We start from the raw sequence: 14424 nt of genomic DNA, 5'->3' as shown, positions 1-14424 counted from the left end.
TACGTTTGATAATTCGAGTGATTAATAATATAATTCGGACAGTTTGGTCCTGGGCATTTAAATTTAAAATTAAGTGTTGTAATATGAACCTATGCGAAACATAAGTCAAACTATTAGGCATGGATAACCATACAATATTTACACTTATATTTACAATTACCGTAACCATGTCATCATACTTAACATCGTTATTTTGTACACTGCTAGCATACTCTTAGTCAAGTCATTTACCCACAAGTCATATATTGGCAAAAATATACTGTTTTTAAGCAATAAGCTATAGTTATATCCTTATCTCAGTATACTGTCATGATATGACAGTTTTGAGGCATATTTTCAACTTTTCCAGAGGGAAGCACGTACGCATAAGTCCCAACAATGGACGAACCTTGTACTGTTGAAGGATTACCAAATCTCGAGAAGATAGGCTATTTTATATGAGTTGAAAATATTTTATATCTATACAGTAACATTTCTAGAATAAACGTTATAGCGTAGAGTACTTCCTAAGTTTTAAAATGTGAATCAGTACGGTAATCTTGTAGTTTAACTAAGCTGTAAGAGTTGAAACATTGTTTTGATATGATAATTAGTGTAAGGCAATTTCAAATTGTATTTGATTTTGTTTGGCATAATAATGTCTTTACGCATTTTAAAATTTAATTGGCAACATCAAGAGTGTGAAACCATTTTACTGCTATTTATATCAATAACTAGCTGTTACCCGTCGGCTTTGCCTGATTTAATTTTGTGTTTGGATACTACTAAGAGCCTGCTGAAGGCTGAAATTGCCTTTTGCATTAATTTACTGTCAGACTGTCCTTTTACCAGGAGCTTCAAATTACCTCTGGAACAACCTACAGAATGATTTTCACAAAAATCCCATTCCTGGTGTATCTCCTTTAACTTATAATAATTTGGCATACCCTTGAACTGAATTTGCCAGTAGCAGTTAGTTCTCTTTTTACTACTTCGCAACAGGAAGAGAACGCTAAAAAGAATATATACAGGGTGACCCGTAACTCTCTGGACATATGTATATAGCGTTATTCCTTAGGTGAAGACAAACACATTTCACGATAGGAACTAGGTAGTGGTGCCTAGTTTTCCGTCTGTCTGTATTTATGTGTTAAAAAAAAACAATCAAAAAACAAATAACTCTTAAACGGTTTGAGATACAGCAAAAATAGGTTGATATTTTGCAAAACTTATTAAGACCTATTATTGTTATAAATTATACTAAAAAATCTTTAACCGTTTGAAAATGGTGGCCATTTAAAATATTTGATGGCAAATTTCACGAAAATCGTTAACTTAACAAAAGAATTGCAAGGGAAAACAAGTTTGTAAATGTTATGTAGTTTTTAATGATACCTTATTTGTCAAGATTAGATAAATAATAACAGAAAAATGTGTTATTTTCGTAATGTATGACCAATTTTCTCCATTTAAACAATGAAAAAGGAGTATTAGCATTGTTTAAATGGAGAAAATAGAATATTTCATCAATAAAATTACCTTACTTCCATTAACCAGCAGCATTAGATTTTATAACTCAGGTCAACCTTCTGAAATTCAGAGACTCCGACTAAAACCCAGATTGCCTCATGATTTTATTATAACATTTTTTCATTTGTGTTTCATAGGTGGACAGTGCCTTTACAGTCCGACTCGCTAAAACAGTGACGACAATTAATAACTCATTTTTTCAAATAGGGGGCCCCTAAAAAGTTTATTAAATTGTTACCAAAACTTGACTTAATGCTTAAAAAGGATTATCTTAAAAATGGTAATTTGTTTAAGGTTAGATTTATTAAATTCTTTCACTAATTTTTTTTATTATTAAAGAAATTACTGTAAGTTAGTAGGCTAGATGGATAACAAAATGATTTAAAGTTTTTGAGAGTTACATGTATTGTTGTTAATATTTTGTTGTTTTAGCGAATTTCCCTATAGGGAAGTAGCTATTACCGTAGGTCTCATGGTAAGACCTAAGCCCAGGACCGATTTACTTTTTCATTTTGATGTCCCCAGAGGCCAAAAACACCATTCGTTCAAATTTTTATATATATATATATATATATATATATATATGTGTGTGTGTGTGTGTGTCCATCCGCACGATAACTTGAGTAATTTTTGTCCGATTTTGATAAAATTTGGTTTGAAGGTGTAAGGCGGGATAAACTTAAATGAGTTCGCGAACCAGCATGATCGGACTATGGGAACGGGGGTTTATGGGGGGTTTTATGGGGTAAAAATAGGTTTTTCCCATTTTTGACCCTAAAAACACAAAATTTCACAATTTCTTTATAAACCATTTTGTAGAGCTTAAAAAAACAAATAATTTAGTATATTGAAGCGTTATTATGCGCCTAATTGTTACGGAGAAAATTCAAAATATTGTAATTTTAAAATTCCCATGTTATTCTTATGGAGAATAAGTCAACTGTTGTTGTTTGCTTGTTTATGAATATATTTTGATCAAATTTGGAAAATACATTAATTTCTTACTAAACCACAGTACCTTTTAATATTTTACATAAAAAAAACTTTTTTACCCTCCCTGTTGCAGCAAACCTAAGTACTCATTAAACTAATTCTGTTTAAATTGGGAATAAATGTGATATTTTTAAGGAGACATTTTAGTTTAAATCCAATCAGGCAAATGGAAATTCGCTAAGTCTGCAGGTTTGCTGCGGCGGGGGTATTTTACTTTTGTTTATTACAGCTTGTTTCTCTCAAATGGACGTTGTTCTTGAACATTCATCCACGGCATTCTTGTTGTTTGGTATAAAGCAACAAAACTATATTAATACATAAGGTTATAAAGGTACATAAGGGTATAAAGGGTCTGTGTCGTCCAAAAAATCCAGATGACTAAGTCTCTTACCTCATGTTTAAAGAAGAGGAGTGCTATTTTAAAATTATATACTTTCTATTTAAGTTTGATCAAAATCTAAGTGATCCAAGACTGCAGTTAGGGTGTGTTGCAAAAACCTAGATAGGTTTGTCAATTAAGTTTGTCGAATAAATATATGTCCCATTAAATAAATTATTTGTAAAATAATTTACGTGTGCGGTATATGCATCAAGAACATGCATCAGACATAACCTGTATTTAAGATTCTTAAGGTTCAGCTTATCCATGATTTTTGTATGTTTCCAATAACAAATATTAGGCCTACCTTGTATTTGAAAATTTGTTCGGTAGGAATAATTTAAATCACAAATGATCTTTATCACAAATGAAATTTATTATTGAAGTCGAATTTACAAACTTTTAAATGGGTTTAGCTGTACCATACTATACGTTTTCTAATAGAAAATGTAATAAAGATTCTAAAAATGTCATTGGAAATATAACTATGTAGGCTAAATGTTGAGAAATATATTTTATTTTAATACTCTCCTACGGATCTGCCCTGATTAAGTCGAATGTTGCTTTTCGAAGTAACCATGAAAAGCCACTCGAAATGCCGCCCAACCCGACAATCAATAGTTTTATTAATACTTATGAAGTCAAACGGGGCGAAGTCCGCGGGTGACAGTTAGCTCCTTATAAGTATCCACTGGGGTGGTGCCCGAAAGCTAGATAAGAATAAAAACTACTTAAGGTCCATTTCCTATCCTGCGACTGTTACGACTCTAGTCGCGCGGCTCGAGCCGCGCGGCTGAAAAAATTGACTGCTTTAATGCAAAGTAAATGCATGCCGCGCGACTGAAGCGACTCGAGCCACGCGGCTCGAGCCGTCGCGACTGGACTGCTCCGTGAGCAGTTCAGTCGCTCAGTCGCGCGGCTGTAACGAAATAGTTCATACATACGGAGTTGAGGTGCGATTTGATAGTATACTGAGTTCTTTGATTGTGTGGTTTTTGATAGTTAATACCGAGTTTCAAGAGTGTGCCTTCAAAATCATGGATGATTCAAGGTTAATTGAACTTGTTTGTCAACACCCCATCTGTTTTTAACCCCAAACACCCCCAATACAAGGATGCATATGTGCGAGAAAACGTCTGGAGACAGATTTCCAAATAAACTTATGTACCAAGTAAGTGTACTGGCTGGGTAGCCGAGTGGTTATAGTGCTCGCCTGCTAATCAAAAGGTCGCCGGTTCGATCCTGAGAAAAGTCAGTAGCTTTTTGATGGTTCGAAACTGGACCCAGCTGTTCCTGATCATTGGGCTTTAAATAAATGATCCTGGCTAATGAAACAGCTGATCTTAGTCAGTAACAAAGCTACACAGATCATCTCACACCATTCTACACTCATCCTTCACTCATATTTGGGTTAAAATACGCACCTAAGTGGCGTCCCCATCTTAATGATTGATTGATTGATTGATTGATGATTGAAGTTTAATCATAGATAAAACATAGTCCCGTTTAATATTTGTTTATTTAGTTACAAGAATAAAGCTTCTTCCATGACGGTCAAGGTGCAACTGCACTAGTCACAATAGACGTGGGAGTCGCAGGAGTCGCGGCATAGGAAATAAGACAAGCGTCTCCAGCCGTACGGCTCTAGACGCGCGGCTAGAGCCGCGCGGCTAGAGTCGTAACAGTCACAGGATAGGAAATGGACCTTTAGTTTCCTTTTTAATGCCTAAAGAATCAGTTTACAAATTTCAGCCTTCTAGCTAGTCTGGAAGTTGGATAATTAGTGATGATTTAGTGAGTGAGTGAGGGCTTTGACTTTTATATGTTTAGAAGACAAATCAGTGGTAATACAAGACTCGCATTATACTTAAGCGTTTTAATGAACTATTCATAAAAATATGGAGGGCGGTAAGAGAAAGGTGTTAAACCTATTTTTGTGCTGAGCTATTTTTGCAGTAAAAAATACATCTTCTGGCATTTTAGATCCAACAAAACATTTAATAAGATAGTGAAATACAAATTGATATTCATGACAACACCATTCAAAGTTTTAGTTTGTAAAGTGACATCTAGCTAGATTTCTGACAAGATACAGTATATAAACTGTAATTCTAGCTAGAATGCGATTAAGTGACGAAAGGGTGCAGAAGACGAAGGTGTCGCTGTCAAAATAATTAGCCCTCGGCAGATAACTCAGTTAGGCGCCAGATTGCCTTTTAATGGTGATATCGACAATACGGTAGCTATCTTACTGTGACCAGGAATCATATTAACTAACAAGTCATAAGGAGGAAAAGAGCGTTAGGACAAGAGGCAGTTCAATGTTAACGATTTAACTATACAATTTAAGTCAATTAAAAATATGTTGTTCATATACCGGCCAGGAAGTTTCAATGGTTTACATTCCAATAGGTGTTAACATTCCAGGTTAACATTCTGTTACATTCCAGCTCACCGTTAAAAACTACCAAGAGGATCAATGAGAATTACCTCTCATTTAAATTAGAACGGGAGTATATATGGTTATCAATTTGTATAATACAATCAATAATATATTGTTTGAATGGTAAACAAACTGTAATTATTTGAAAACCAACTATATTGAAGAATAATATTAACCATTCTCGGGGAAAAATAAAGATTATATGATTAAATATTAAGAATATATTGTTGGATACTTTATTCTTTTAACTTTTCACAGAATTCTGTAGTTTTCTTATTTAGAAACTAACCTCCGCCGTTCTTGTAGCACAGGTAGGGAAACCTCCACACGTTTGCCAAATCCACGGCAAACCCGATGACTGAGAGGAGGAAGTCCACCTTGCCTGACCATGTCTCTCTGATCTCTTCTTTAGACCCTCCGTGTCCGGCCCTCGCCCTCACTGCGGCCATCTCTATCCCAGCGGCATCATCCTAGACAGAGTGAAGAGTTACTATTAGTCTCAACCCTCCAGTTTCTCTTATCTCTTCTCCAGACCCTCCGTGTCCGGCCCTCACCCTCACTGCAGCCATCTCTATCCCAGCGGCATCATTCTAGACAGAGTGAAGAGTTACTATTAGTCTCAACCCCCCAGTTTCTCTTATCTCTTCTCCAGACCCGTGTCCGGCCCTCACCCTCACTGCGGCCATCTCTATCCCAGCGGCATCATCCTAGACAGAGTGAAGAGTTACTATTAGTCTCAACCCTCCAGTTTCTCTTATCTCTTCTCCAGACCCGTGTCCGGCCCTCACCCTCACTGCGGCCATCTCTATCCCAGCGGCATCATCCTAGACAGAGTGAAGAGTTACTATTAGTCTCAACCCTCCAGTTTCTCTTATCTCTTCTCCAGACCCGTGTCCGGTCCTCACCCTCACTGCGGCCATCTCTATCCCAGCGGCATCATCCTAGACAGAGTGGAGAGTTACTATTAGTCTCAACCCTCCAGTTTCTCTTATCTCTTCTCCAGACCCGTGTCCGGCCCTCACCCTCACTGCGGCCATCTCTATCCCAGCGGCATCATCCTAGACAGAGTGAAGAGTTACTATTAGTCTCAACCCTCCAGTTTCTCTTATCTCTTCTCCAGACCCGTGTCCGGCCCTCGCCCTCACTGCGGCCATCTCTATCCCAGCGGCATCATCCTAGACAGAGTGAAGAGTTACTATTAGTCTCAACCCTCCAGTTTCTCTTATCTCTTCTCCAGACCCGTGTCCGGCCCTCACCCTCACTGCGGCCATCTCTATCCCAGCGGCATCATCCTAGACAGAGTGAAGAGTTACTATTAGTCTCAACCCTCCAGTTTCTCTTATCTCTTCTCCAGACCCTCCGTGTCCGGCCCTCGCCCTCACTGCGGCCATCTCTATCCCAGCGGCATCATCCTAGACAGAGTGAAGAGTTACTATTAGTCTCAACCCTCCAGTTTCTCTTATCTCTTCTCCAGACCCGTGTCCGGCCCTCACCCTCACTGCGGCCATCTCTATCCCAGCGGCATCATCCTAGACAGAGTGAAGAGTTACTATTAGTCTCAACCCTCCAGTTTCTCTTATCTCTTCTTTAGACCCTCCGTGTCCGGCCCTCGCCCTCACTGCGGCCATCTCTGTCCCAGCGGCATCATCCTAGACAGAGTGAAGAGTTACTATTAGTCTCAACCCTCCAGTTTCTCTTATCTCTTCTCCAGACCCTCCGTGTCCGGCCCTCACCCTCACTGCGGCCATCTCTATCCCAGCGGCATCATCCTAGACAGAGTGAAGAGTTACTATTAGTCTCAACCCTCCAGTTTCTCTTATCTCTTCTCCAGACCCTCCGTGTCCGGCCCTCGCCCTCACTGCGGCCATCTCTATCCCAGCGGCATCATCCTAGACAGAGTGAAGAGTTACTATTAGTCTCAACCCCCCAGTTTCTCTTATCTCTTCTCCAGACCCTCCGTGTCCGGCCCTGGCCGTAACTTCAGCCATCTTTATCCCAGCCGATAAATCCTGTACAGAGTAAAGAGTTACTATAAGTCCCATCCCTCTAGTTTCTCTTATCTCTTCTCCAGACCCTCCGTGTTCGGCCCTCACCCTCACTGCGGCCATCTCTATCCCAGCGGCATCATCCTAGACAGAGTGAAGAGTTACTATTAGTCTCAACCCTCCAGTTTCTCTCATTTCTTCTCCAGACCCTCCGTGTCCGGCCCTCGCCCTCACTGCGGCCATCTCTATCCCAGCGGTATCATCCTGTACAGAGTAAAGAGTTACTATTAGTCCCATTCATAGTTCTTGCAGCTTTTTAAGAAATTTAAACTCAGTAAAATTATTTGTTCATTGGTGCGCTCGCGATTAGAATATGCATCAGTTGTATGGTATCCTCATCAGCTTTATCTTGTAGACATGATGGAGGCGATTCAAAAAAGATTTTTAAGATTTATGTATTTTGAAACATTTGGTCGTTCAACATTTCATACCACCAGCTCTTGACCATGTTTGATACGACTAGTCTCAGTGACAGAAGGAAGTTGGCCGCCTTATCTTATCTCCATAAACTGGTGAGCGGTTGTCTGGACGATAGTGACTTGCTGGGACAAATCAATTTTCACGTTCCACGACACAATTCACGCAGCACTCTTGTATTTACCCCTCGTTACTCTCGTACCAATCTTGGATTCAATTCTCCATTAAATATAATGTCTCGCACTTGAAATGCATATCAGTTTGATATATTTTACTTATCACTAAAAATGTTAAATGTCTGTTTGTCAAATGAATTCAAAATTTCTTATCGACGTTAAGTAATAGTTTGTCTAAATATTGCCTATTTATTTACTATACAGTGTTATATTTATTGCATATTTATTATATTTGATTCATGACCATCAGTATTATTTGTATTTAGTATTTAAATTCTCTTGTTACTGTATATTTAAATTTTATATTGTCATTCTTATTTATATTTTATATTCTTCTATTTATATTTATATTTTCAGTGAAAGTGTTATATGAATGCCACCATAGAAGACGGACTTTTTCCCCTTGCTTTATTTATTTATATATTAATACTCTTTTAAAGTTATTTTTATATGATTAATGCTACAGAATAATTGGCATGTGCTGTTTTGTAACATTGGAAAATAAAATAAAATAAATAAAATAAAGAAAATCAAGAAAATAAATAAAATAAACAAAATAAATTAAATAAATAAAATAAATTATCTATTAATAACATTAAACGTGACAGGATTTTTTTCACGATTTTGAATCAACCACTTGACGGATTTTCCTGATTTTTGTGTTGAAAGAAAGATAATTTTGAGAACTAGGGAATGTCGAAGCCATAATTTTAGTTTAGGGTCCCAGTTTTTTAGAAATCAATTTTTAATTTTTTTAAAGTCTAGCCGCCGATGGCAACATTCTAAAGTAGCGTTTGGTATGATACAATTTGCTTAACATAACAGCTGTAAACATTCAGCGTTTGTGACACAAATTCAGCATTTGGATAAAAATGAAAAGACATACTAAGGGTTGACTTATTTATACTATGTGTAATGCTGATCATTGATAAGTTCAATTCTTCGGTAAGAGGATGACAGATTAATAAAACAACACAGACATAGTACATAGTGTAGTGTTAAACATAGTAAAATACTAGGATGTTCAAATTATTTTGTAGAGCAATCTTTGATTTGTTTAAGTACAATATAATTTGTTTTAACTAACATCTGGTTAAATATAAAAATATTCTATAGAACTATTAGGTTATTTTATTTACTCTGATTTTGTCATTGATTATAGGAAATAAGTAAGATTAGTATAATTTTTTATGTTAGCCTCCGGATTACGTTGAATATATAAATTGGTTTAAATACCTGCTTCTAAGATTGCTACATTCACCCGGTCGTGACGCATCATCCTCAAGTTACCATTAATTAGTATTATTATCGTTGTAAATGTACCTTTTCCCTAGTTGCGTGACAGAAATTGCGACTATTGGATTACTAGAAGCAGGTATTTAAACCAATTTATAAGATTAGTAGATATAACTAGACCAAAGAGATAAGTAAAACCATTGCTGTATACAAATCGAGGCTCTGTACACAGTCTTAAAAAGAAAAGGATATGCAAATCATTTTACTGCTCAACTTTTTTAGGAAAGAGTTGGAAAAAAAAAATATTTACATGTATAAATTCGTCTTGGTAGCTTTTTGTTTACAATTAATGTTAGTCTGCTCTGCTTACTATTTGTTTGGATTAGGCCCGAAAATATTGATGTCATAAAAAAGGAGATCAAGAATAATCAGGAATCACGATTTTAAATTACCACCACAACCTCAGCCGGGTTTTATCCGAAGATAAAACTATGGATATCATAGATTGAACAAAACGTCAGCATTGACCTAGGAGACTGCAATTAGACAAACCATCCTTTTATGAAATCTAAAAAAATGTTGTCTGGCGTGTCTTTAGTTGTGGTTACGTTTGGGGGCGCAGATTTAGGCAAAATATCACTTTTATTTCAACCATAAATAGATTATAGTTTAAATAAACGAATATGGGAAATTACGATGTACATTGATTCAATGAATGAGGGTGGGTAATTATCAAGGATATTAGAACTGATAATGGTATGGATAATAAACATAGACAATTACGTCACTAGCTTTACTAGCGTGTTTACTTTTTAAATTCCTTAAACGTGTGACCGGTTCTTTTTTTTTTCAAATGAATGTTATTTTAACCAAACAGCTGTTTCAAAACAAACTATATGTTATTGTTTTTACTTTTCTTTGCTTACACTTATTTATTTAGCAATTAATTGATGCAGTGAAATTAATATAAAGGATAGGTGTGACGATTCATAAACACGTTCACTACTGAGCGCCGCATGTATGCGACGCCGCGGTCATTGCCATTGCCACAGACCGAGGTATACTTTTGAATCTTACATATAGACCGGCTGTCCAAGACCCGCTAGAAAAACAGGCCATGCTGCAGGATCCATGACGTCACACTAGTGGATAGATATCATTGATAAATGCATTGCAATCACCATTCCCATATGTATTAGGTAAATAAACAAGCTGTCTGTAAGATTTTAATGGTAAGAGTTTAGTACAACTATCCACCACTGTGACGTAGTGTTGCGCTGCCCGTGCTGCAGCATGGCCTTTTTTCTAGTGGGGCCTTGGGCTGTCCCTTGGATAACAGTACACACAGACCACGGGCGAAAACCTGTAAAACAGTGATCATTTACATTGTAATACGCTACAATCGTGTTTGTAAATAATTTATTCTCGTTTTTTTTTTTATAACCTTTAGTAATGTCGCATATTTGCGACGCCCGGTCTACAGCGAAGACAATAGTGAAAATTATAATAGTTTTCTTGAAATAGACCAAACGTCGCATATATGCGACGGTTAATTTTTGTTTGTGTTTTGAGGTGAAAGTAAGTAAAAAAAAAAACAGAGTATTCAAGAACAGTTTATAACTGAACAAATACAAAAGCTACATAAGATAATGCAGCATACATACTGCATACATACATACAATGATGCAGAAAAGTAAAGACCAGTTTTTCCAACTATCATATGACGTCACCAATCATCATATCCACAGACCAAGCGACGCAGTTGTGCGTCAGACATCTCTGTAGACCACTGCAGGGAATTCAGTGCCTTCAAATAGACCATTACAAAGATATAAGCATTTTAATAACATTAGATCCCCGACGCAAATATGCGACGGCAGTCTATGGGTAGAAACCGGCCGTCGCATATGTGCGTCGCTGGTCTATGTGAATGAAAAATTTCGTACTATTGCAGTAGCGAACGTGTTAATGATGTTACGAAACCAAAGTTAAATTATGTGTACTGTGACTTTTATTGGATATTATCGTTTTATTTAAGGTAGTTTCTATTCAGACCGGGTATACTTCCATATCTGTTGGTACAAACAACCGAATGAAAATACCGATCGATATATCGTTTGTTCGATATATCGTTTGGTTAGTTAGGTAAGGTTAACCTAACCTAACTAACCAAACGATACATCAAATTAAACAATCGAATAATCAATATTACTCATTCGGTTGTTTGTGCCAACAGATATGGAAGTGTACCCTTCAGACCTACTGGAAATTGTGTATAGTATGAGTAATTGTATTGTGGCGATGATTCTGGAAGAGGCAGGTATGCGATGAAAGGTGGTATCGTTGACTAGGTCTATACACTTCTCAATTTACTATTACTCTCTCTACTGAATGCTACTTATAATCAAGTGTGCGTCTGTGCGATTTGGCCGCAAATCTCACTTCAACGCTTTTCACGTCGTCACAATCGCTGTTTTATTGTAAAATTATCGGATTTAAAATGCATATCGTATAGGTCCATGATGGGATAAAAACATATTTGGTAACGCAACGTTTGTTTACAAGATGATTTTCACATTAAAACTGCATGAAAATTTGTCTTTATACGTGTAAACTAGCTGTTCTGACTTGTACACAGCTTTAACTAACTACTCAATTCCCGTACGTAGGACGGGCTAACATCTCGTAATAATAATAACGATAAAATAATAATAATAATGTTCATGATAATTCTACTGATATTATAATGAGGAAGCTGGATGTATGGATGTATAAATGGATGTTTGTGACAAGTAAACGCGAAAATACTGGTCGGATTTGGTTGAAATTTGGGGAGATGATAGCTCACATTCCCGATAACAATATAGGCATATTGTTATCTTAAAACTAATTTCAGGCTCCGCCCCAGTGGCTCTGGAGCTTTCCATGTTAGTCTTATGAGTATTCACATTTAAAAGGAATTAAATAATTTTGTCAGCTGATTCAACTAAAGAACTTAGTTCTATGATATCAATAGCATTAAAACATTATAAGGTTTACCAACAGGGTGAAGCACTATTATATTTTTTTTGCAATCTATATCTATAAAAGAGGAACTATGTATGTGTGTGTGTATGTGTGCATATACGTTATGGACTCCGAAACCGCTCGACAGATTGTAATGAAACTTTCAGGCATTATTTAGCATCTTTCAAGGATGGTTCGAGTGAAGTTTGGTGCAGATCCGTCAAAAAGAGCTCTGCCCCAGAGGGTTTTAAGTGGGTTGATGTCAGACTTTTTGATCTACAATGTTTACAAATAAATATAATTTAAAAGCAGACGTTTACATTCACCAACTGTTTTGAAGGTTTGAATAATCACAACAATCTGTATTTTAGCATTGGTCATGATTTGAAATAGTGCCACAGTGTTTCTACAGAGTGCAGCACAGAAAACTATTTTACTTTTGAATAAGTCCAAATGTATTAAACCCCAATCGCAGCACACCTGTGTACTCAACAACGTTTAAATTCTCCAATGTTAAATATTAAAAACATAAAAACCTTTATCAAAGTATTATAAACAATAAAAGGGGTGACAATGTCTTAATATTTTTATCTTTCGTTCTATACCCACACAATCTATATATATAAAAGGCAAAGTATTATATTTTTTATTTCTATTTATGACAACAGCTAATTTGCAACCAAAAGGTGAGTGAGCGTAGCAAACGAACTTCAACCTGGAGGCGAGTTAGCGTAGCTAACGAGCTGACCTGAAGGCAAGTGAGCGCAGCGAACGAGCTCCAACCAAAAGGTGAGTGAGCGTAGCAAACGAACTTCAACCAGGACGTTATTGAGCCATACGAACAAGCTCACTTATGAAGTTAAACGGGGCAAAGCCCGCGGGTACAGCTAGTCTATATATAAATCCCAAAGTACCCATGAACTTTTGAGAAAACTACAAGTCACACCCTCATAAACCATATACTTAAAATGTTCGTCATGACGAGAAACCTTGCGCAAAACTATCCATTATTTCATAAATTGCCCTTTAAGGTCGTAATTCCTTTCTAAAGGGAACTTTTCATATACCTAAAATACCTCAGCTGTACTCATTTGTTTGTTATTCTTTCAATGTATTACCTTATTAAAATCAGGTGTGATTATTTGTTTCTTTTACTGTATTTTGTTTATTTCAGCTTCAACCAGGACGTGATCAAGCCATGCGAACGAGCTCATCTTGAAAATTAAGAAGTTAAACGGGGCAAAGCCCGCGGGTACAGCTAGTCTTACCATATAACATCCGTGTGGTTGATACATATCTACCTGATAAGTTTGTCGCATCTTACCAGTCATGTGCAAGGTAAATCAATTTTACAAGCAATATTTGTGTTGCCTATGTAACTCGTACAAGATAATTCAACATACACGACTGATTTTCTATTTGAGAAATAACTGTATATAGAAAAATAACACTTGTTAAAATGTAAAAACTAAGTAAGTTTTAGTAGGCTATTATTTCCCAATAGTTTAAGGCATCCATTTGGGTTGAACGAATATTAAAAGTTTGAAGAAAATCCAAGTACTGTAAAGAATTTACCAAAGTGAATAAGCAAATATTTTTTTTTTTTAAGATCTTTATGATACAATATTGAATACACAACAGTGAATAAGGTTATTTTCCATTAGAAATATACTCAATATTGGATGAAAATTGTTGTCACTTGGACACGACGTATAATTGTCAACCATGCTTTTAGATTTAGTCTGCAATTAAATTAAACTAATTAAAACCCAGTCTTTTTGTCTCTCTAGGTTTGTTACAAAATTCGTTCACCACGCCACACACAATTTTTTAGTAGATTTCACTACTAGTCACGAAAAATGGCCTATTTCGTGGCGAGATAGTGTTTTTACATGCGAGACGGCTTTCGTGACGAGTATTGAACGATACTTTTCATCACGATTTAAAAAAAAAAACTACTTCATCAAGCTTAAAAAAAAATAAAAAACTTTAGTTGTAACTTTATTGTGGTCAGGCAAAGTATTGTTTGTGTAGCGAAAGTAATGTATATTTAGGAAAGCAATGTTTATGTCAGGAAAATTCTGCTGACCATTATTTGTTTTTGGTGTATGGAAATGGACGATTTTCAAAGATCTCAGCTGTATTGAAATAGACTATTTTCAAATACTGAGTGATGACAAATATGTTTGCTACACTACTATGAAATAACCTGTTTACGTT

General features: G+C 36.3%; 1 protein-coding gene across 1 annotated transcript in view; it reads right to left on the bottom strand.

Annotated features, from left to right (window-relative positions):
- The window catches only part of LOC128990791 (sodium-dependent dopamine transporter), a 118038-nt gene extending 112248 nt beyond the window's left edge, over nucleotides 1-5790 (bottom strand). The window contains exon 1 of the mRNA XM_054413410.1: nucleotides 5614-5790. Within this exon, the coding sequence (XP_054269385.1) occupies nucleotides 5614-5773 (160 nt within the window). The 5' untranslated portion in view covers nucleotides 5774-5790. The remainder of the gene's footprint in view (nucleotides 1-5613) is intronic.
- Between the last annotated feature and the right edge of the window lie 8634 nt (nucleotides 5791-14424).

Source organism: Macrosteles quadrilineatus, unplaced genomic scaffold (genome assembly GCF_028750875.1).
Source record: "Macrosteles quadrilineatus isolate MER2022 unplaced genomic scaffold, UCM_ALF_1.0 Scaffold_1__1_contigs__length_201487025, whole genome shotgun sequence".
Lineage (NCBI taxonomy): Eukaryota > Metazoa > Arthropoda > Insecta > Hemiptera > Cicadellidae > Macrosteles > Macrosteles quadrilineatus.
The sequence above is the reverse complement of the archived record's forward strand: the minus strand, read 5'-3'. Positions and strand labels throughout refer to the sequence as shown.